Source organism: Sinocyclocheilus rhinocerous, unplaced genomic scaffold (genome assembly GCF_001515625.1).
Source record: "Sinocyclocheilus rhinocerous isolate Xijiao unplaced genomic scaffold, SAMN03320098_v1.1 scaffold4115, whole genome shotgun sequence".
Classification (NCBI taxonomy): Eukaryota; Metazoa; Chordata; class Actinopteri; order Cypriniformes; family Cyprinidae; genus Sinocyclocheilus; species Sinocyclocheilus rhinocerous.
In genome coordinates this window covers 64,058-89,064 of record NW_015623660.1, presented here as the reverse complement: position 1 = coordinate 89,064, position 25,007 = coordinate 64,058, and the positions used below count along the sequence as shown (strand labels likewise).

The 25,007-nt window shown below is 34.4% G+C and overlaps 1 protein-coding gene across 3 annotated transcripts in view; it reads left to right on the top strand.

Annotated features, from left to right (window-relative positions):
• Positions 1–24,434, top strand: part of mybpc2b (myosin binding protein Cb) — a 39,390-nt gene extending 14,956 nt beyond the window's left edge. For 2 of the 3 annotated variants that reach the window (XM_016525094.1, XM_016524981.1), the window contains 24 exons: positions 539–656; positions 747–795; positions 1,110–1,169; positions 1,254–1,420; positions 1,505–1,637; positions 1,941–2,065; positions 2,574–2,679; positions 3,041–3,210; positions 3,325–3,490; positions 3,567–3,673; positions 3,756–3,785; positions 4,115–4,257; positions 5,481–5,640; positions 5,971–6,075; positions 7,200–7,388; positions 7,468–7,602; positions 8,764–8,931; positions 9,008–9,096; positions 9,170–9,365; positions 16,025–16,164; positions 17,185–17,344; positions 19,643–19,779; positions 21,049–21,235; positions 23,768–24,434. In XM_016525094.1, the coding sequence (XP_016380580.1) occupies positions 539–656; positions 747–795; positions 1,110–1,169; positions 1,254–1,420; positions 1,505–1,637; positions 1,941–2,065; positions 2,574–2,679; positions 3,041–3,210; positions 3,325–3,490; positions 3,567–3,673; positions 3,756–3,785; positions 4,115–4,257; positions 5,481–5,640; positions 5,971–6,075; positions 7,200–7,388; positions 7,468–7,602; positions 8,764–8,931; positions 9,008–9,096; positions 9,170–9,365; positions 16,025–16,164; positions 17,185–17,344; positions 19,643–19,779; positions 21,049–21,235; positions 23,768–23,793 (3,066 nt within the window). In that variant the 3' untranslated portion in view covers positions 23,794–24,434. The remainder of the gene's footprint in view (positions 1–538; positions 657–746; positions 796–1,109; positions 1,170–1,253; positions 1,421–1,504; positions 1,638–1,940; positions 2,066–2,573; positions 2,680–3,040; positions 3,211–3,324; positions 3,491–3,566; positions 3,674–3,755; positions 3,786–4,114; positions 4,258–5,480; positions 5,641–5,970; positions 6,076–7,199; positions 7,389–7,467; positions 7,603–8,763; positions 8,932–9,007; positions 9,097–9,169; positions 9,366–16,024; positions 16,165–17,184; positions 17,345–19,642; positions 19,780–21,048; positions 21,236–23,767) is intronic. The other variant, XR_001637382.1, reaches the window with a different exon arrangement.
• The last annotated feature ends 573 nt before the right edge of the window (positions 24,435–25,007 follow it).

Below are 25,007 nucleotides of genomic sequence, written 5' to 3'. Positions count from 1 at the left end.
GAAGCCGTGGTTTACAGTGAATTTATAACAGCTAAGGGGCCTAAAAACGCCGCTTAGCTGTTATAAATTCACTGTAAACCACGGCTTCTTAGGGCTTATTGCTTTAGTTTACATCTCAGGAAAGATAAGGTAAGATAAGGAAAAGGTCAAAATTCTGAGTTTATATCTTGAAATTCTGACTTTTTTTCCTCAGAATTGTAAGAAAAAAGTCAGAATTGTGATAAAATAAAATTGCGAGTTATAAACCTTTATGTTTTATTTCGTGGTGGAAACGGGTTTCCGTAAAATGGATCTTTGATCTTGGAAAAGCATTTGTATAAGTCAAAACTGAAATGTTAATGGTATTCATTATATCAACAGAAATCTTCTAAATTCTTTAAATAATTATATTAGTACTATATACTGAATGGCCTTTTTTCTACAATATAGAATATAGATTTTCTTTACACTGAGTGCATCAATTCGAATTAATTTGTGATATTTATTTTATTACACATCATCCTTAAATGTGGCGCATTGCTTTCACTCTTTCACTCAGATCTACACGTACGAGATGAAGATCGTCAAGGTGGTCCCAGGAGACGCAGGTGGATACAGGTGTGAAGTGTCTGCTAAAGACAAATGTGACAGCTGCACCTTTGAGATCACTGTGGAGGGTTAGTGTGTCTTTCACAACAAAAATAACACTAAAACACCATCTTTAGTAGAATGACTGTTCTATATTTATCTTTCTTCCTTTTCTGTAGCTGCTGAACAAGAGGAGCAAGCAGATATTTTGTCTTCCTTCAAAAGAGCGTGAGTCTGAGTAGACAGACAGACGTGGGCGAATACACTTTTCTCACAAGTATGCAGCCACATATTTAGGATTTAACAGGGCTAAGTACAATAATTGAGCAATTGAACCAACCATTAAAAAAACACATCGGTTAACTGTTATACACATATGTATTACATATATGTTTTTTTATAAATGTTATGACGTGTGACGTGTAAATTAAGTGAAAAAAAAAATACTTTTTTGAGTTAGTAAGTGAGTAAGAGTAAGTGAATATATATACACACACATACATATATTGTGTTTTGTGAATTCAACGTGTGCTCTTGTACAGAGATGCTGGGGAGGACGAGGGTGAACTGGACTTCAGTGCTCTTCTCAAAGCCGCTAAAAAGTAAGTGTTCTCTCTGTCCATTAAAACCACACGCCGTCTCCTCTAACCGCTTACTCTTATTTATCACATCACTCTCTTTCACAGGAAAAAGAAGCCTCAGCCTGAGCTGGAGATCGACGTTTGGGAGCTTCTGAAGAGCGCTCATCCCAGCGAGTACGAGAAGATCGCGTTTCAGTACGGCATCACTGACCTGCGTGGCATGTTGAAGCGACTCAAGAAGATGAAGGTCGTGGAGCCCAAAGCCAGCGAGGGTACGAGAAAGAGAGATCAATCAAAACTCAAGTCTCTGATCTTCTGTATGTGACTGTGTGTTTGTGTGTGGGATGTTTGCACAGCGTTCCTGAGACGACTGGAGTCGGCGTACTCCGTTAACAAGGGAAAGAAGATCGTCCTGTCTGTGGAGGTGGCCGACCCTAATGTTGAGGTCAAATGGCTCAAGAACGGCCAAGAGATCAAAACCTCTGCCAAGTGAGAATCCAGAAAATACACACAAATGCATTGAGTTTCAAAGACACATTCTTGAGAAAAGCACTTTCACTTGCTCATGTGGAGAAAGCATTACTAAGATGATACATTTTTTAATATTTTAAGCTTTAAATGTGTTAAAATTGTCTCACGCACCAAACAAAATGGCAAAACTAACAACATTTTCCAACTATAAAAAAAGCAACAGAGGTCACTAGAAGCCTGGAGATCCAAACTTATTTTATGTTTAATATTGTAAGGAAGCATCACATATTTCCATGATTTAACGTTCTCTTTGTATGGCAGATACATCATGGAGTCTGATGGAAATATTCGAACCCTCACGATTAACAAATGCAGTCTGGCAGATGATGCGGCGTATGAGTGTGTGATCGGGACTGATAAATGCTTCACGGAAGTCTTTGTTAAAGGTGTGTGTGAATTAATTACCATTTTTTTCATCAAATTCATCTGGAGAGCTGCAGTGCTCTCATTTCATTTCTTAACATAGACATTTGCAAAATCATCAACAAAAATCGTTCTTATGAAGTATTCTAATTTGTTGAGATAGTGAATTGGTGGGTTTTTGTTAAATGTGAGCCAAAATCATCACAATTAAAAGAACCAAAGACTTAAACTACTTCAGTCTGTGTGCATTGAATTTATTTAATACACGAGTTTCACAATTTGAGTTGAATTACTGAAATAAATGAACTTTTCCATGACATTCTAATTTATTGAGATGCACCTGTATACATATATTAATTAGCATTACATTTTTCCTCTAAGAATCACTTTGCAAACTAATGTCAAAGTAAAGTGTAAAACAGTAAGCTCCTCTAGCATTCTGAAGACACTATTATAGTCCAATGTATACAATGCAACAATGCCGTTATCTAGTGTTAATGTTTAAAATCACCTTATCAAATTGCATTACAGAACCTCCGGTCACCATCACTAAACTGCTGGATGATTACCAGGTCGTGGTTGGAGAAAGAGTGGAGTTTGAGATCGAAGTGTCTGAGGAGGGAGCACATGTCATTTGGTAAACAAACTACAAACAGGCAATAGTTTACATCATCACGATACTGATAATGCTTTTTGTAACACTATGTGAGGTGTCTGACAATATATAATGCAACTCTACACGATATATATATAAAATAGAAATCAGCACAATTGTTTACAAAGTTGATAATAATCAGAAATGTTTCTGAAGCCTGGAGTAATGGTGCTGAAAATATTCACATTGAAAAGAGTTCTTTTAAATTGTAAGAAAATTTCAGATTAAATTTTAGATTAAATAAATGGAGCATTGGTGAGCATAAGAGACTTCTTTCAAAAACATAAAAAAATCGTATTTATCTCAGAATTTTGACCGGCCATGACTGTATGTGTAACTGCAGGATGTTTGAGGATCAGGAGTTGTCTCGAGATGACAAAAGTTCAAAGTATCGTTTTAAAAAGGATGGGAAACGCCACTGTCTTATTATTCAAGAGGCGACCGTAGAGGACAGTGGGATGTACTTCGTTTACACCAACGGAGGCCATTCGAAGGGAGAGCTCATCGTTGAAGGTAAAATCTGATCTCTACTTACAGCCCTCACCAGTTGTTTAACTTGTGGTTTTGCAGACTAAAGTTGAAAATCTTCAATCGTTTTTAACTTCTCTTTGTCAAACTCAACCCCAGAGAAGGAACTGGAGGTGCTGCAGAGTATCGCAGATCTTACGGTCAAATCGGCAGAGCAGGCTATGTTCAAGTGTGAGGTGTCTGACGAGAAAGTCACAGGGAAATGGTTTAAGGATGGCGTGGAAGTTCAGGCCAGTAACCGTATCAAGATTTCCCATATCGGCAGGTCAGGATTCAGACACATGTTCACTTTGATAAGACGTAATTGTACAGGTTTGAAATATGTGTGCGTGTGACTCCAGGATTCATCGTTTAACCATCGATGACGTCAAGCCAGAGGATGCTGGAGATTACACGTTTGTCCCAGACGGTTATGCGATCTCACTGTCCGCTAAACTCAACTTTCTGGGTAAGAAGGAAACTCTATAGTGAGCAAAACTATCTCAGATTTGTTATGACTTTACATAAACAGATCATTCTTTTTCTTTCAGAAATCAAGATCGACTATGTTCCCAGACAAGGTAGGACAAAAATCAATCCCTAAGCCAGACGTTTTAATTTCTTATTCCAACATACTAGTTTGAAAATATGAAATGATTAACATTTGGTTAACTGCTAATTGGCCAGGGCTGCGTTTCCCAAAAGCATCGTAAGCTTAAGTACATCGTAGACCCATTGAAACCAATGAAGCTACGGTCAACTTAGGCTTACGATGCTTTTGGGAAAGACAGCCCAGACTAGTTCTGAAGACATAGTATTAACATAGAAGCTGAGTTTATGAAAACGGCCCCAGGTTGCTCTCTCTAACCACACTTGCTTGTATCCACTTACTTTGCCTTGCTCCTTTAAGATCCTCCTAAGATCCATTTGGATGTGGCCGGTAACATGGTTTCTCAGAACACCATCATTGTTGTTGCTGGTAACAAGCTGCGTCTGGATGTGGAGATCACAGGAGAACCCGCTCCCACCATCTGCTGGATGAAGGGAGACAAGGTACACATACAAAATAAAGACAATTAATCAGTAGTGATCATAATTATGTCATTTAATTTGACATATTTGGCCTTAGTGGGTTATACACACGCTCCAAATAGGGATAATAAATCTGCAAAAATGTCAACAATTCTGTGTTTTTCTGTCAATATGGGGTGCTGTGTGTACATTAATGAGGAAAAAAAATTAACTTAAATGATTTTAGCAAATGGCTGCAATATAACAAAGAGTGAAAAATTTAAGGGGGTCTGAATACTTTCCGTACCCACTGTAGAATCTCCACCAGTTAACTAAAACTTTTTTTAAATTAAAACTTTTTTGTTGATTGAAATTATGCTGAAATTAATTATAAATATTACAGGAAAAACCTAAAACAAAATAAAATTGGAAATGTTGCCTTGGCAACTAACTGAAGTATATATTTAAGCACTAAAATTATTAACAGGACATAAATAAAAACTAAAACTGAACTAAACTAAAACTAACACTGAAATAAAAACAAATGAAACCTAAATTAAACTAACTAAGAACAAATAAACAAACTAATAGAAATGACAAAACCACATAGCAAAAAAAATAAATAAAAAATATTAAAATTAAAATAAAAATCATATAGAAATAATCATTCTAAATATTAATAAAACTGTAATAGTATATAAGTATTAAAATAACACTCATCTCTACATGCTTCAAATGACTCCAGACTTAATATAGAGTGGAAAACTGCTTTTAATTGAATTTATTTATTTTTATATTTTTACACAGGTATGACTGCAGTTAAAAATCAAATACATGCTTATTGCCAGGGTTTTAAATGGAAAATTGAATATACACAAATATAACATAAAGAAACCAAATGCATGCATGCCATCGATAAAGTACTGACTGACTTTTTTATTTTATTTTATAACAATATTTTGTGCATTTTTGATCAAATAAATGCCGTTTTGTGAGCAGAAGAGACTTACAATCCCTAGCTTTTGAATGGTATTTATGTGTGTTTATGGTGTATTTATGTGAAATTAATAAATACATTTTGCTTTGACTTTTTTAATGTTATTAGTATTGGTCTGACGTATTGTATTGGCTGAAAACCATATAACAAAATTTTGCAGTATTTGTTAAATATGCTTTGTTTGTAATGTATTTTTAAAAAATCTAAGAAACTATTTAATAGTGTTTGCTAAATGAATAAATAAAATGGCTGTACCTGTGTGTCACAGCAAGTGACAGACGCAGAGGGACGTGTGCGTGTGGAAAACAGGAAAGACCTCAGCTGTTTCGTCATTGAAGGAGCAGAGCGAGAAGATGAGGGCAACTACACCATCACTGTCACCAACCCTGCAGGAGAGGACAAGGCCAACCTATTCATCAAAATCGTAGGTGTGTTTCCAGCACTGCCTCTTTATTCCTGCAGATGGCACTCTGATTCTGACCAGAAACCAAATTTTAATTTCCAAAGTAATGTCAACAAAAGTAGTTCTGCTAGCTACACACACTACAGTGATCTCTAATGATTGAATCAGTGTTGGGGTTTGAATGCACCTTTAGGGTCTAAATGCACATTTAGATTTACATTTATGCATTGGCCAAATGCTTTTATACAAAGTCACTTACATTGCATTCAAGGCAAACATCTTATCAACTCATGCAATCCCTGGGAATCGAACCCACGCCGTTGTAGATGTTCCTGAAGTCTCTGATGTGTTGCAGACGTTCCTGATTCTCCCGAGAACGTGAAGTGTACCGGAGTAGGAGAAGACTGTGCTACTATTATCTGGGAACCTCCGAAGTTTGATGGAGGAGCACCTTTAAAGGGTAATACGCACTTGTTAGGGGTAACATAACACTCACACACCTGTAAATACTAGGGATGCACCGACGTATCTGCCAATAATCGGTATCGGCCGATAAAAACTATTATCCGCGTTATCGGCAGATTATCGACAGATATTTAAAAACAGTGGATAATCAGGGCTGATTATTTCCTGTCAATCAAATGGAGGCAGAAAGTGAGTCAGAAAGCAACTTGCATGAAGAAAATGTTTCTTGTGTTGAATTTAGGGCTGTCTAAGTTAAAGGAACTATAGCACATTAACACAGGTTCTAATTGACCCTATAAATCACCCGTAGTTCAAGCTAGGGTGGTCCACAGTATTCCCTTCATAAATCATTATTTGTAATGCGCCTCCAATCCAATAATCACAAAGAGCTTTGTTACTTCTAATAAGAAACAAAGTCTAGCTTTCAAATTCTGTACATCTTATCACAAAATTCAAACAATAAATGCCATTTTGACGCTCTTAAATGTGACGTGACAGATCGCTGTAGCGCTTCAGTTCATTCAGGAGCGCAAGTCTCTTCCACTTTAATACAAGTTATAGCACAAAATAAACATGAATGAACATCACAAGGTATGTTGAGAGATACAGTACAACTTACCAAAATGTATCATGTCTCATATAATCACTCAATAAAAACACTAGAGGGAGCTTATTTACTGTTACATATGTATGTTTGAATAAATCTGTCATGAACAGTTTAAGAAGTTTTTTATGAAAACTACCTGTGCAATTAAGTAGTATACAAACGTTGTTGAGTGTGATTTTTATATCTATAATAAATAGCATTGAATATAATAGTGTTGTTGTTCATTTTAACCTCTTATGTACCAAATGAGAGGGTTCCCTGTATAGTTTGCAGCATTAGTTGGGAGACATTTGTTTTCCTTAAGAAAACCAAACTATCGGCATCGGCAGATATCATTCTGAATAATTGGCTGAATAATCGTATTGGCTGAAAAAATTCATATAGGTGCATCTCTAGTAAATACCTAGTACAGGTAACTCAGACATGCCCACTTAGGTACTAGCACAATATTTGACACAATTAGAAGAAGTCACTGAATCATAACAGGAATCTGTTTGGCTTCTGTTTCTTAGGCTATCTGATGGAGAGGAAGAAGAAAGGATCATCTAGATGGACGAAACTTAACTTTGACGTCTGTGAGAGCACAACATACGAGGCCAAGCGCATGATTGAAGGCATTTTGTATGAGATGAGAGTTTTCGCAGTCAATGGAATCGGAGTCTCGGCTCCCAGCCTCAACTCTAAACCATTCATGCCAATCGGTGAGAAGGCTGTGCTATTGCTTTGTTATGAACTTTTGACGTCTCTCGCTTTAACTCTTGATTAATTTCTCTCTCGCAGCACCCACCAGCGAGCCCACAAAGCTGACGGTTGATGATGTAATGGACACTACGTGCTCACTGAAGTGGCTGGCTCCTGAGAAGATCGGAGCTGGAGGGCTGGATGGATACATCATTGAATTCTGCAAGGAAGGAGGTGAGTCATCTGCTGGAATCATCTGTGCCAAATGATTCTGGGCCTAAATCGAACACTACATAGTGAAAGCACAGCGGATGCAAACCTACTTCACCATTGTGCACTTGAGCAAAGATCCTCCAAGAATATGTGGATAAGGTATATGTGAATAAATAATGCAAGATAAATGAAAGGGCTTGGTAATATAGCTTATGAAAAATAAGTGTCCAAGGCAACATTTTTCACTTTTAATTTAAAGAACTAAAATAATTGAACCTAAAACAAAAATGAATAAAAACTACACAGACATTTAATTAAAAAATAATAATAATAATAATAATAGTGACAAAAACACAAGAAAATAACTAAAACTTTATCTTAGAATTAAAATGTAAAAAATGTAAAAATGTAAATTAAAAAACTATCATAGAATGTCAATGTTACTAAAATGACACTGTTTTGATTATGCATCACATATGTATTGATATTTATGTTTTTGCTCTAAAATGGTTTAAAAAGTTATTTAAATTTAAATATTATTTACATTTAAATTGGAGTAATTATTTGAACTTGCTAGTAGTTGTTTGCAGGTAAATCCAAAATGTTTAATGCTATTAATAAACTAATAAAAATCTAGTCAATGTTTTATTTAAATGAACACTTAATTTAGTAATAAATGTCATTTTTATTTATATGCAAAAAGATCTAGTTACAAATAGCAATAATTATGTATGTGTGTGTGCATATACATATATATATATAAACAGACACGCAACTAAAACACTAAAATCAGATTTTTTAATCAGCTCATTTAAATAAAAATAATAATAATTATAACTTACTGTGCCAACTTTTCCCACTGAATTTCAAATGGAAGTCTTTAACACTCGCGTTAATCTCATAAAAAGAAGCAAGCTAAATCATTGCAAATATATGGTTAATATTTTTTTTTAATAAATTAATGCAATTATTTATTTATTTATTTGAAAAAAAATCTATATTTAATCTTATTTAGCAAATGTTTTAAATGTTTTTGTTTTAAAAATATTAATTTTAATTAGTAATTTTTAAATTCATTATTATTATAAATATGTAAATATAAATATATATTTTTAATTACATTTTGGTTTTAATTATTATCAATAATCTATTTATATTTCTTTCTCTGTCTCTGCGTGTCAGAAACGGAGTGGCATCCTGCTAACACGGATCTGGTTGATCGGCAGAGTTACACAGTGAGGAACCTTCCCACTGGAGAGAAGATGAATTTCCGTGTGGTTGCGGTGAATGTGGCGGGCCGCAGCCCTCCTGCACTGCTCGGGCAACCCGTCACCGTCAGAGAGATTATGGGTGAGGAGACGACAAGATTCAGGAAAAATAAAAAAAAAACCTGTTCCTTCACAGTGATGTTCTCCTCTCGTTTCAGAGCATCCTAAGATCCGTCTGCCTCGTGAACTCAGAACCAAGTTCATCAAGAGAGTCGGAGAGAAAATCAACCTCGTCATCCCCTTCCAGGTGTGTGCATGTTAAATACATCTATGATAAAGCACATCGCTTCACAAATGAACAAGTGCATGTGTTTTTTCAGGGCAAGCCTCGTCCTCTTGCTGTATGGCTGAAGGACGGCCAGCCGGTGGATGAAAATAAAGTGGGCATCAGGAACTCAAACGTCGACTCCATCCTTTTCATTCGTTCTGCTGAGAGAGAGCTCTCTGGAAAATACACACTTACCTTAAAAATTGAAAACATGGAGGACTCGGCTAACATAGACATCCAAATTGTAGGTAAGATAAAATTATTTTAAAGATGTGTAGATACTTTTTCACTCATCTTGCATTTTTATTAATGAATATCATTAAAAATAGTGGTCGACCAATAAGGATTTTCATTGGCTGATGCTGATTTTGGTGTATAGAAATCATAGTGGCTGAAATGATAGCATTATTTTTTTTTTAATAATTACAAAGTACAAAATTAATATGCTATATTGATGCAAAAATATTAAATTACGACTTCCGCTTCCGCCCGCATGGAGTGAACAGCACAGAAGGGAGCTCCTCAAATAAATAAATTATTGCTAAATAGACTAATCAACCAAGTAAAGCCTTTACATTTCTGTCAAAAAGTCATAACGACGAACTTTTTGACATGAAATTGAGCTCGTGCAAAAAAAGTTACATCGACAATCCAGCGCAATACAAAAGCAGAAGGCAGCATTAAAGACATTAAATCCCAAATGGAAAGCCTTCATCTAGAGAATCGAGAGGAGATGAAAGAGGACCTGCGTGCGCTACGAGAGGAAATCTTTCCAGAGCTGGCCGCCTTACACAAAGCACAGGCCGAATCGGCGAATGAGTGCACAGAGATGGGGAAAACCCTGAGTGACACGATGGACAGAGTGGCAGTACTTGAACAGTCTCATGAATGCATGGCTAAAAAACACAAGAAAATGCAGGAGAAATGTATGGATCTGGAGAATCGTAGCCGGAGACAGAATTTAAGATTCGTCGGGATTCCAGAAGGAGTGTAGGGTGGAAATCCGGTTCGATTCATCAAAGACCTGCTACTGGAGTTATTTGGAGCCGATGACTTGGGGGATTCCAGTATGACTGTAGATCGTGCGCACAGAACTCTCGCGTCAAAACCGAAATCGGGAGAGAGGCCCCGGGCATTAATTGCTCTCTTCCACTACTATTCGGACAAAGAAAAATTTCTGAAGTTATCCAGAAATAAAGGCCGTCTCTACTACAAAGGATCCCCTGTGCATATCTTCCCCGATGTGAGTCCAGAGGTTGGCAAACTTCGAGCCGCGTTCAATCCAGTGAAAGCCAAACTGCGAGCCGCCGGTGTAGTGCCGAAATTTGCACCCCATGTTAAAGTGAAAGAAATACAAGTGTGTAAATATATATATAGAGTACTTTTTTGTAATGTTTTAGGAAAGGAGCTAAGTGGTAAGTCAGACAGTTTACTATCCTTTTTGTTAATGTTATGGGTAAAAAGGGTTCTCTAAACTCGCTCTGTTCTTTTTTTTTGTGTGACTTTCAATCAAAAAAAGTTTAGATTCCACTTTTTTTTCTTTTTCTTTTCTTTTTCCCCCTTTCCCCTTATACTTTGAATGCTGCTTCCCACAATGTTTCTCAAAACTCTGATTATGACTAGCAGGAAAGTAAATGCTGTTAAGAAAAATCACGTTCAGTTTTTCATGGAATTGTAAAGGGCTCAATGGAGCGATAAAACGGGGAAACGTATTAGCGCATCTTGGGAGACTGGGAGTTGATATCGCATTTTTACAAGAAACGCATTTAAAGAACCAAGACCAGAGCAGATTAAGAGGAAGATGGGTGGATCAAGTATTTCATTCAAACTTTAACTTTAAGTCTAGAGGTACAGCTATTCTCATAAAGAAGGGTATACAATTTACTGCAACAAAAGTTATTTCTGATTCCAATGGACGTTATGCTATAATAGTGGGGAAACTCTACAACACACCAATATAGTTTGTCAATATATATATGCTCCCAATATAGATGATGAACAATTTATATCTTCTGTTTTGAACATCTTGCCTAATCTGGATACTCACCAGTTGATAATGGGGGGTGATTTTAACTTTGTGTTAGACCCAATCTTAGACAGATCTTCAAATAGAACGGTACCCCTACCCAAATCAGCCAAATTGCTACAAAGGTTTATGAAATCCTTTAAAATAATAGATCCATGGAGATTTACCTTTCCAAACCAACGAAAATATATATATTTTTCGCCAGTTCATCACACATTTTTCTCAAAACTCTGATTATGACTAGCAGGAAAGTAAATGCTGTAAAGAAAAATCACATTCAGTTTATTTCATGGAATTGTAAAGGGCTCAATGGAGCGATAAAACGGGGAAACGTATTAGCACATCTTGGGAGACTGGGAGTTGATATCACATTTTTACAAGAAACGCATTTAAAGAACCAAGACCAGAGCAGATTAAGAGGAAGATGGGTGGATCAAGTATTTCATTCAAACTTTAACTTTAAGTCTAGAGGTACAGGTATTCTCATAAAGAAGGGTATACAATTTACTGCAATAAAAGTTATTTCTGATTCCAATGGACGTTATGTTATAATAGTGGGGAAACTCTATAACACACCAATATAGTTTGTCAATATATATATGCTCCCAATATAGATGATGAACAATTTATATCTTCTGTTTTGAACATCTTGCCTAATCTGGATACTCACCAGTTGATAATGGGGTGGTGATTTCAACTTTGTGTTAGACCCAATCTTAGACAGATCTTCAAATAGAACGGTACCCCTACCCAAATCAGCCAAATTGCTACAAAGGTTTATGAAATCCTTTAAAATAATAGATCCATGGAGATTTACCTTTCCAAACCAACGAAAATATTCATTTTTTTCGCCAGTTCATCACACATTCTCTAGGATAGACTATTTTTTAATAGATTGCAAACTTTTGTCAGCAGTCACACATTGTGATTATGAAGCAATGGTGATATCGGACCATAGCCCCTTAGTTCTTCAGGTAGTACTTGAAGCCAAATACGATATGATTAAATGGAGATTTGATAATAAATTGTTAGCAGATAAGACATTTGTAGAACAAACCAGGGATCAAATAAGGTTATATGTAGAGACAAATAATACGGTAGATGTTTCTAAATCCACAATTTGGGAAGCATTTAAAGCATACATGCGCAGACAAATTATTTCTTATAATGTCTCAATCAGGAACCAATGTAAAGAACAAAAAAAGTCGCTTACTGATTGTTTGGAATTATAAATATGAGCGTAGTTCGTCTGTTAATATCACATGCACTTTTTTGTTTGTTGTTTTTTTTAGTTACTCACACGCAGGCAGTGCGCTGCATGAGACAAAAAAGTAATATAGCCAAAACAACCGCATAGCCGCTCTTTAGTGTAGATGCATGTTGATTAGATCAAGCAATGCCGCGATTATAAATGAGAGTGACTCATGGTAAATTGATTTTACACACTTTAAGCAATATCGTATCGCATATCGAATATCGCATTTTTAAACAAGGTATCGCGTATCGCATTTTTTTTCAATATCGCACAGCTCTACTCATCATGACAGTAAAATAGGGCAATCTAAGTCAATATACTGCAGTATTTCCTCTCTCAATCAGTAGAAAATATGGTTAACTCCCGTTCATGCATGAAAACAAAAATACCGTCATGTACCGTGAAACCGGTATAATTTTGAAAAATACCGTGATATAAATTTTTGCCATCTATCAAGCAATATCCAACATGCAATGTTCAAAGTCCCCAGGTCCAGATGGTTTCACAACCGAATTTTATAAATGTTTTAGTGACCAAATTTCCCCTTTGCTTTTAGAGGTTTTTAATGAATCATTTGAAAGTGGCTGTCTACCACCAACATTTTATCAGGCTAATATTTCTTTAATACACAAGGCAGAGAAAGACCCCTTAGAGCCTAGTTCATATAGACCTATCAGTCTTCTTGACGTTGATAACAAAAGTTTGGCCAAGGTTTTGGCTACCAGACTTGAGAAAGTTCTCCCCTCTGTGATCTCCACAGATCAAACAGGATTCATCAAGAATCGCCTCTTATTCTTTAATATTAGAAGATTATTAAATATTATTTACACATCAAGTCCCAATCCCACTCAGCCCGAGGTACTTATTTCTATGGATGCAGAAAAAGCCTTTGATCGGGTTGAGTGGGATTATCTTTTCACCATTCTGGTGAAATTTGGATTTGGTTCTAATTTTATTTCATTAAATTACTATATGCCCACCCTCAAGCTTCTGTACAAACAAACAATAACAACTCTGGTTATTTTCCATTATGTTGGTCTACAAGACAGGGTTGTCCTCTGTCACCCCTGCTATTTTAGCTATAGAACCCTTAGCAATTTCTTTACGTGCATCCACGGGCTATAGTGGGATAATAAGAGGGGGAAAGGAACACAAAGTATCTTTATATGCGGATGACCTCTAGTTTACATTTCTAACCCCTTACAATCAGTACCAACCATTATGTTAATTTTAGAACAATTTGGAAAAATCTCAGGATATAAGATTCTTTTTTTCTAAAAGTGTTATATTCCCGATCAACCCAATTAGAAATACTGTCATCTTTTCCTTTTAAAGTAGTAAACTCATTTAAATATCTAGGGATCACCATAACTAAATGTTTTTCTACACTTTTTAAAGAAAATGTTCTGAAGCTGTACGAAAACACTCAACACACTTTTAAGAAGTGGTCCAATCTCCCTCTCTCTTTAGCAGGTCGCACGGTAAACACGGTAAAAATGAGTATTTTGCCCAAATACCTATTTCTTTTCCAGTGTATCCCAGTCTACATTAATAAGTCATTTTTCAAAAATTTGGATAAAATAATTACCCAATATATTTGGAACAAAAAAAAACCTAGAATCAAGAAAGTATATTTACGGAGGATTAAACCGAAAGGAGGGATGGGTCTACCTCATTTTCAGCTGTATTACTGGGCATGTAATATAAGAGCACTCTCATTTGGAATGCATGAGGGGTCGATTGAATGGTGTGATATGGAAAATAAATCATGCTCACCTTCCTCTTGGCCAGCTTTAATCTATTCAGCTTTGTCTACCCCCCCTCCAGCTCGATTGAACAATCCAGTGGTTTCCAATTCATTCAAAATTTGGAAACGGATAAGAAAGCATTTTTTAAGTGGCAAGCATGCTCTGTTTTAAGCCCATTAATCGCTAATCATTCGATTCTCTCTTCCCAAATTGATTCAATATTTCAGATCTGGTCCAATAAAGGTATACGCTCCTTTCAAAATTTGTTTATTAACAAATGTTTTCCAACATTTCAGCAGTTACAGCAAATATTTGATTTACCTACTACACATTTTTTTAAATACTTACAGGCTCGCAGTTTTGCTCAAACGAATTTTTCATTGTTTCCTTGTGAGCCGCCAACTTCTCAAATGGAGGCATTGTTTTTGCAGAACCCATTTACCAAAGGAGGAATTTCAATTGTATATAATAAATTATCACAGCTAGAATGTGATGTTTCATTAGAGCATCTAAAGATGGCATGGGAAGATGACCTTGGAATAGATATCGAAGACTGGCAATGGGATGAAGCACAAGAACAAGTTCACTCTTCTTCCTTGTGTATTAGATATGGTCTAATACAATTCAAGATCCTACATCGACTTCACCTGTCTAAACTAAAGCTCTCTAAGATGTTTTCCTCTGTAGACCCACTATGTGATAGGTGCGGTCAAACTCCAGCATCACTAGGACATATGTTTTGGAGTTGTTCTAAGATTAGTAATTATTGGATTTCAGTTTTTCATTTATTGTCAGAAGTGTTGGGAAAGCAATTGGATCCAGACCCAATTTTAGCTGTTTTTGGTGTCAGTAGTGATAATATGAAGCTATCTAAAAACCAACATATAATGCTTGGATTCGTTACACTCTTAGCACGTAGATTGATTTTGCTCAACTGGAAACAGAAAGAGCCACCCCACTGCTCGGCACTGATTAAAAATGTTATGTCCTACCTGCAACTTGAAAAGATAAGATTTTCCCTAAAAAATCAAACTAAAAATTGTTATGCAGCATGGAAGCCTTTTATTAATTATTTTAATAAGAAAGCAATAGTTGAACCCTAATGTAAGCAACCCCTTTTTTCTTTCTCCTCTTCTTCTCTTCTTTTCCCATATCATTACGATGTTAAAATGGTTAAATTAGGATTTGTATAAAAGTTTAAAAATTTGTATTGGAATGATTTTTGTTTTTGTGCCAATGTAAAAAACATAATAAAGAGAATGTTCAAAAAAGAAAAAAATTGTATTACCCCCCAAATTTTAAGATAATTTCAATAATTATATAACACATTTGCAAGTTTATGGTTGGCTGATGTCGGAATATGATCACATGACATGCAGGTAAACAAAATATTTAACCTTTTTTCTTTGTTATGTTGAGGGTTTTTATTTTACAATTATTTAACATGAATTAATAATTTTACATTTTTAATTATTATTAATTTATTAGGTTTACTTATCATTTTAAATAAATTTAATTTTACATTTTGGATTTAATTATTATTAATTTATTAAGTTTATTTCATCATTTATGTAAATATAAATAATTGTCAAATTATTTATTTGAATTTTGGATTTAATTATTATTAATTTATTTGTGGACATATAAATTATTTAATTTTGCATTTTTAAGAGTTAATTAAATCTTTAAAATATTTATTAAATTTTTTATGATTCCTAATTAGCTTTCCTCAACTCCCAAACCTCACGAATCCCCGTTTTTGGGAAACTTAAACTGACAGCCCTGAAATCTCCCTCTGTCTTATCGCTCGCATGCTGACCCCTGATTCACTCCAGAGACGTTCATCAAGTTCATCTGACACTCCGACTCTCTTCCCAGATAAACCCGGCCCTCCGACTCAAGTGCATGTGACTGACGTCTGGGGTTTCAACGCAGCGCTGGAGTGGAATCCACCCAAAGATGACGGCAACTGTGAGATCACCGGGTACACGATCCAGAAAGCAGACAAGAAAACCAAGGTGAGAGATCTGATCTCCATTTGTGACCTTAGACCACAAAACCAGTCATAAGGGTCAATTTTTCGAAAATGAGATGTATACATCATCTGAAAGCTGAATAAATAAGCTCTCCATTGATGTATGGTTTGTTAGGACAGGACAATATTTGGCCGAGATACAACTATTTGAAAATCTAGAATCTGAGGGTGCAAAAAAATCTAATTACTTAGGAAAAAATAGGATACTTCCATTTCCAAAATGCCAGTGATGAGGGTGATTAGAGTTAATAAAAAATTTTTTTTTTGCAATAATATATATGTGAGCCTGGAGCACGAAACCAGTCATAAGGGTCAATTTTTTGAAATTGAGATTTATACATCATCTGAAAGCTGAATAAATAAGCTCTCCATTGATGTATGGTTTGTTAGGATATGACAATAATTGGCCGAAATACAACTATTCGAAATTCTGGAATCTGAGGGTGCAAAAAAATCTAATTATTGAGAAAATTACCTTTAAAGTTGTCCAAATGAAGTTCTTAGCAATGCATATTACGAAATGAAGTTTTAATATATTCACAGTAGGAAATTTACAAAATATCTTCATGGAACATGATCTTTACTTAATATCCTAATGATTTTTGGCATAAAAGAAAAATCAATAATTTTGACCCATACAATGTATTGTTGGCTATTGCTACAAATATACCCCAGCGACTTAAAACTGGTTTTGTGCTCCAGAGTCACATTTATCCACCAAAACACTCATTAAACGGATTGTTCACCCAAAAATAAGTCTGTCATCGTTTACTCACCGTCATATCTTTCTCTGACTTCAGCGTGACTTCAAACTAGTAATAGAGTCATATGGCCTACTGTTTTGGTGATTTATCATCATTTTTTGACCTCAACAGCATCCATCTATTTACGGTAGGGTGTTTGGAACAACATGAGGGTGAATAAATGATGACAGAACCTTTATTTTTGTGTGAATGACTCCCTTTCTCCATCACTTCCTCATGTGTAACGCTCTGACCCGTAGGAGTGGTTTACGGTGTATGAGCACAATCGCCGCACTAACTGCACCGCCTCTGACCTGGTCATCGGAAACGAGTACATGTTCCGCATCTACAGCGAGAACCTCTGCGGTCTCAGTGAAGATCCCTGCATGAGCAAGAACACCGCCGTCGTTCCCAAGACCGGTCAGTGTGCTGAGCGACGTACATGTCGGGAAAATGCCACAACAAATATCATACTTAGTTGTTTGACTGCACTGCAAAAAGAAAAAGTATTAGGAGCAGATAAACTGTGGTTACTGTTGTTGACTAGTTAACTATTTAGAGCTGCATAAATCAATGGAAAAATCCAATGGACACAATTTTTTAAAAATACATAATAAAAATGGTATGTATATATATATATATATATATATATGTGTGTGTGTGTGTGACCTTGGAGCACAAAAGCAGTCTTAAGTCTTAAGTCGCTGTATTTGACCCATACAAAATGCATTGTATGGGTCAAAATTATAGATTTTTCTTTTATGCCAAAAATCATTAGGACACTAAGTAAAGATCATGTTCCATGAAGATATTTTGTAAATTTCCTACTGTAAATATATCAAAACTTAATTTTTGATTAGTAATATGCATTGCTAAAAACTTCATTTAGACAACTTTAAAGGCGATTTTCTCAATATTTTGATTTTTTTTTGCACCCTCAGATTCCAGATTTTCAAATAGTTGTATCTCGGCCAAATATTGTCCTATCCTAACAAACCATACATCAATAGAAAGCTTATTTATTCAACTTTCAGATTTCTCAATTTCGAAAAATTGACCCTTATTACTGGTTTTGTGGTCCATGGTCACATATACACACACACATAATTTGTATTTTATTTTCATTTTATTATTAATAAAAAATTATTTCATTACTAAATATAAAATTACTAAATAAACTCAAAATAATTTCACTGTAAAATACAAATCAAGAATTTATTATTATTATTGTTGTTGTTTTTGTTGTTGTGTTTGTAGGGCTTCGCAATTTTGTGATTATATATGAATATGCACTGTAAAAAAAATTCCGTAAAATTTAAAAAAAACGGCGGCTGTGGTTGCCGGAATTTTACCGTAAAAAATACGGTAGCAACGTTATAGGTTTTACGGTTTTACGGTTTAGCAGACATATTTATTTGGGAGAGAACAGATTACTGAATCAACCCTCTACTGTACACTGTAAAAAAATTCCGTAAAATTTACGGTATAAAACCGGCAGCTGTGGTTGCCGGAATTTTACCGTAAAAACTACGTTAGCAACGTTTTAGGTTTTACGGTTTTAACTTAAATTTACAGTTAAATACTGTAATTTCATTAACTGATATAATGTTAATATACCAACCTATTGAAGTACTGAAATCTGTTTTGTACTTTTGTAATACACTGATAACCACCAAATGCAGGCGGCGATGATAAAGTCACATGATGAACCAAAGCCCATTACAAGCAGCTTTTAAATAATAACATATATAGAAGGTGCACAGTGTCATTCACACAAACGCTAAACACCATCATGGTAACACACATGAAACTGAAATAATGCAATAAACATTCATTTAACAACATTAGGTGTAACACACAACCCTAATATACAAAACTGATAAGAAAAAACTAAGAAGAAACATAGTTATTTCGACAAAAAAACATCAAATTTGAAATATAAAGCAGGGAATTCTGGGAATGTCAATTTACGGTTAATCACTGTATATTATACGGTCTTTTCCACTTCCAAAAACGGTATACTACCGTAAAATTAATGTCCAATACATGTAATGTCCAATACAGTTTTTCACCGTATATAGTAGGGGAATTTACTGTTAACATTTAACAGGTTTTTACTGTAGCATTTTTACAGTCTTTTACCGTTAAATTCGCGGTCAGTGTGGCTATAATATAATTACAGCTAATACTATATAAATTACTAATAAATTGCTAAAAATTACAGGAAATTACTAAAATCACAAAATTACAAAGCAAAACTACTAAATAAAAACAAAATGAGAAATATTACTTGCAATATTTCACTTTAAAATAAAAAACTGAGTATTTAAGAAAAATATATAATAATTTGTTATTAAATAACAACTGTAAAATTACAATACTAATATGTATGATTACATTTCCTAAATATCTATCACTTAATGTCTTCATTTCTTAATTTACAAACATTGAACCTTAAAATTACGCACACTGCGTTCCCAAATGCACATTATAACTCCAACACTTATTCCGAACATGCAGCCGATGTATTTATTTACTTAAATCCCAGCCGCTGTAATTCGATCATCTCATTAATCGTGCAGCTCTATAATTAATATGGTAGTACATTCACACAAGCATGTAACATTGTCAGGATTATGTTCGCTAGATATAATTTTAGCACACCGGTAACAAATGTTTGTAGATTTTGATGTCAGTTTCTCAATGTCACACTCTCAGGTTTGGAACATAAACGAGCTCCCTACAAGGAGAAGGACATGAGCTGTGCTCCGAAGTTCACCGCACCCCTCGTCGATCGATCGGTGACTATCGGCTACAGCACCGCCATCAGCTGCTCAGTCAGAGGCTTGCCAAAGGTGCGAGACAGTGATCATCATCTCCACATACTCTACTGAACATGAGGACAGAGTCTTTGTCTTAAGCTCAGTATGTTATTATATTGAGGCAGAACACTACACTTGAGTTGGGTAAAAAAATGTGCCTAATAGATGTTGCCATTTCCCCAAATGATTAATCACAGTAGATTAAGGCAATTGTTTACTTTAAGTTTTCTAAAATGTTCAATTTAAATATGTATAGATATGAGGCATTATCTAGTTAAATATGCAGTAATTTGCATGAATTTTCTGAACATAAATCTGAAAGCCAGGTTAAAAATTCCTGTTGCATTTTGTTGACATATTAGAGTTTTTAAAGACGGGATTTTGGATATTTTTTATATTTTTATCAGAAAATACTGTCAAAAGACCGAGAACAGTACATTTACACCATGTTTTTAGGAATAAAATGTTATCAGATATATGACCAAACCCCATTAGACTATAGATTAGAATAAAACTGTAAAATTTGGTGGATGTAAGTGCTGCTGATGTGGAGAAAAAAAATATATATTTTGAGGAATCTGCCTTTAAATATATGCATAGTAATTGAAATCTACAAATGCAAATAGATCAAGTGTTATAAACACAAGTGTATTTTGGATGTTTTCTTTCAGTAGTCTGAAACAACATGTTATAAAAAGCCAAATAGCCCAAACTCTCAAAACTGACCAATATTTTTGCCTGTAATGTGTTGCTTTAAAGGGGTCATATGATGCTTAAGAGAAAGGAAAGCTTGAAATCGCATCATATGACCCCTTTAACATATACTCACCATCATTCAACATCCTTCACGTCTCCACAGTCCACTGCGGAAAAATCAAACATAAAAAACAATGTCATATCCAGTTTAATGCTATAATGTCATAGGGCTGTCAAAAAAACATTTGAATTTCGTCCAAAAAAATTTTTTTCTAATTGTTTAAGCAACTTTATTAATTATATATGGTTTATAAACATTATGCACTTTTTTCGAAGATAGTCGTGTTATTTTATTACGCTTTGAAGAAACGTGCATAATATTTTGCTCGATGCGCCCTCTTGTGGCCTCAGGAGAGAAGCCAAAAGCTAACTGAAACTATGCCTTTTAAATTCGAATATAATTCGAATTTTTATCATATTTAAGTCGAAATTCGAATTTAGTTTTTCAGTCATTTTGACAGCCCTATAATGTCATGAGATGTACTTAGTTAGTAAATAAACACTCAATTTCACCTCTGAGCAGAGCAATTCTGTGTTTCTGTGCAGCCGAAGATCATCTGGATGAAGAACAATATGATATTAGGTGACAATCCAAAGTTCCTGATGCAGAATAACCAGGGAGTTTTGACTCTAAACATCCGCAAACCCAGCACCTTCGACAGCGGGAAGTACTCTTGCAAGGCTGTGAATGAGCTCGGAGAAGATGAGGTGGAGTGCAAACTGGAAATCAGAGGTAATCAGAGTACACTGAAAAGAAACTGATGTAGAACCCATTTTCAAGGAGAGATTGCTAGTAAATTTCACAAGTTATTACAAAGAAACAGCAAGTAATGCACTGAATTACCATTGAAATTTTGAAATAGAAAAACCTAAATATTATTTTCTCATATAACATAGTCTTTATTTACAACTTTAAAAAATCTTTCTTACAGTGTATTTGGAACATTATGAGGCAAACGGCGTAATAAACACTAAGTGATTACTTAATAAAAATCTAAAGGATTATGTGTAGGGTTAGGTGCTAGAAAATATGATTAGCTCAATATAAAACCCAGATAATTCAAAGCGTCACACAGCGTGAGAACAAGAGTTCATTGTTTTAAACGCAGTACTTCAGTGAATCACTAGATGGCGCATGTAGTACAGCGGCGCCTGCAGTGTTTCCTTCATTAAACTGCTGCTGTGTCATGTTTTCTGACATGCTTGTGTCACCAGTTAAACACTGTTACCAATGTATAACATTAGAATATGCCATCAGACAGCATCCAGCTGGAAAGTTACTTGACACAGACAAAGAATGTGCACAAACAAAGTTATGCAACCGATCAAATCATCGCCGGAGGAGGATGAATACATTTAAGGTGATTTAATGTATATGTGTCATACTGACAGCACACAAGCTTCAGATGCAGGAAAAACCAGATGCTTTACGGGTTTGTAGCTCTGTGCAACATGTTACAGGAAGAGAATTAAAGCAGGAAAGTCATACTTAATTTCACATTTGTCTTTTTAGTAATGCCACTGGCTGGCATTTCAAATAGCACATTATCATAGTGCTACATTTGGATTCGGTGCGCAGAACACATCAAGTAGATATTATGCACATTTTCTGCTCATTCGATCCACTGATCTTCACAATTTACAGTTAGATATCCAAATCCAGCTAACTTGGTCATATTTTCTGCACTACCATAGATGCGTTAATCTGTTTATAATAGTAGTTTACCCAGAAGGCCATTAGTGCATGGCTTTGATGATATAAAAGACATTAACTGACCTGTTTTGATGGTCAAGACAACATGTGTTAAAATGTAATCTCGTCTCCTTGCATTGATTGAGATGCCTGTTTTGGGGCATTTTACATTTCTTTCATGATATTTAAGGACATTTATCACTAAAAATATTTAAATATGTATTATATTTAGCCTATTTTAGGGCATTTTTACATGTCTTTCGTGACATTTAAGGACATTTATCCCTAAAAATATTTAAATATGTATAATATTTAACCTGTTTTAGGGCATTTTTACATTATTTTCATGACATATAAGGACATATATGATATATCCCTAAAATATTTAAATATGTATAATATTTAGCCTATTTTGGGGTATTTTTACATTATTTTCATGGCGTTTAAGAACAATTATCCCTAAAAAAATAATTAAATATGTATTATGTTTAGCCTATTTTAGGACATTTTTACATGTCTTTCATGACATTTAAGCATATTTATCCCAATTTTGTATTTATAAATTTTTAAAAAATGTAATATATTTTGCTTATGTTGGGGCATTTTTGCATTCATGACATTTAAGGATATTTATCCCTAAACATATTTAAATATGTATTATATTTAACCTGCTTTGGGCATTTTTACATTATTTTCATGGCATTTAAGAACATTTATCCCTAAAAAAATATTTAAATATGTATAATATTTAGCCTATTTTGGGGTATTTTTACATTATTTTCATGGCATTTAAGAACATTTATCCCTAAAAATTTTTAATATGTATTATGTTTAGCCTATTTTAGGCCATTTTTACATGTCTTTCCTGACATTTAAGGATATTTATCCTTTTTTTTTTTTTTTTTTTGAAATATGTCATATATTTTGCTTATGTTGGGGCATTTTTGCATTCATGACATTTAAGAATATTTATCCCTAAACATATTTAAATATGTATTATATTTAACCTATTTTAGGGCATTTTTACATGTCTATCATGACATTTAAGGATATTTATCCCTAAACATATTTAAATATGTATTATATTTAACCTGCTTTGGGAATTTTTGACATAAATTTCATGGCATTTAAGGACATTTATCTAAAAAAATATATATTTAAATATGTATTATATTTAGCCTATTTTAGGGCATTTTTACATGTCTTTCATGGCCTATTTTTTTTAAATTTTTTTTATTTATATTTAATATATTTTGCTTATGTTGGGGCATTTTAACATTCATGACATTTAAGGATATTTATCCCTGTATTATATTTAGCCTATTTTGGGGTATTTCTTACATTATTTTCATTGCATTTGGACATTTATCCCTCAAATTCTCATTACGGTAATGCAAAAAAAAAAAATCCATTCTTATTATAGTCTTAACATCAGCATAAATTGAGTACAGCAGATACTACCATGATGTATATCATTACTGTATATCATTATTGTTTTATGAGTAATACAAATACACCGCATATCAAATCTCATCTCTTCTCACAAACACATTCTCTCTCTCCTGAACGCAGCCGCACCGATAGAGAAGAAGGACTAGGACAGATGACGGCAGCGTTAACAGCAGAGATGAAACGGATGGGAAATGACATCGACCGAGTATGATCCACCATAAACTTATGTTTTAAATTAATTTGTGTTAGCCGGGCTGTCCGTGTGAATGAAATAACCGACGCCGGCGCACGCAGTCTTAAACTCTCGCTCTGGTTTCGTAGCTTTTGAAGGCTTTGAATAAACGCTCGGTTGACTGCATTAAGCCCCAGTGAGAAGTATTTTTATCAAAACTATAGCAACCGGTGACGTTGTGCTATGGACAATTATGCATGTTCAAAAACAATGGCTTTAATAGAGACTGAACACAGATCCTTCCTTTCAACATGTAGTCGACATATTTCCTCTTCATAAATGATTTAAGGTTCAAACAGGTGATAGATCGCTGATATAAGTACAATACATTATAAAAATTAATATAAACTGGTTACATACCTTAATGCTGTCTGAAATGATCGAATTGCCTAATGCTTTCATTTTGCTCGAATATTTGCAGCCCAAACTGCATTGTATGTGTAACTTGTATCTGCATTTGTTGTGTTGCAGAGCGGAAATTAAACTACTTTTATGACAACTGCACCATCACTGATTTCACAACACATCTGCAGGTGAAGATAAAGCACACACTGAGACACATAAAGAGGATTTTTCACCATTTTCTGCTCATTCGATCCACTAGTCTTCACAAAAGATGTCTAAAGCCCACTAACTTTTTCACATTTTCCACAATATCATAGATCCGTTATCAGTTTATTATAGAAATAGTTTACCCAAATGGTGCTGATTGAAAGATATTAATTGACCTCCTTTAATGGCCAAGGTGTATTGTATTAAAATGTGACGATGTGAAAATGAGGATTTTGTCACCTACAGTAGTATTGATTGGGATATGGTTTTTGACAAATTGTTGAATCTCACAAAGCCCAGGTCATATTTATTCTCAATATTAAACAGAAAAAAATACATATAAAAAACTTATGAACATATAAAAAATAAAAATGTGTGTGTGTGTATTCATTGCAGTCAAGGACATGTATCCCTTAATATTTAAATATGTATTATGTTTAGTCTATTGTAGGGTATTTTTACATTACTTTCATGGCATTTAAGGAGATTTATCAATAGAAATATTATGTATTATATTTAGTCTATTGTAAGAAATTGAAAGAAATGTAAAAAATGTATAATATAAAAAATAAATTA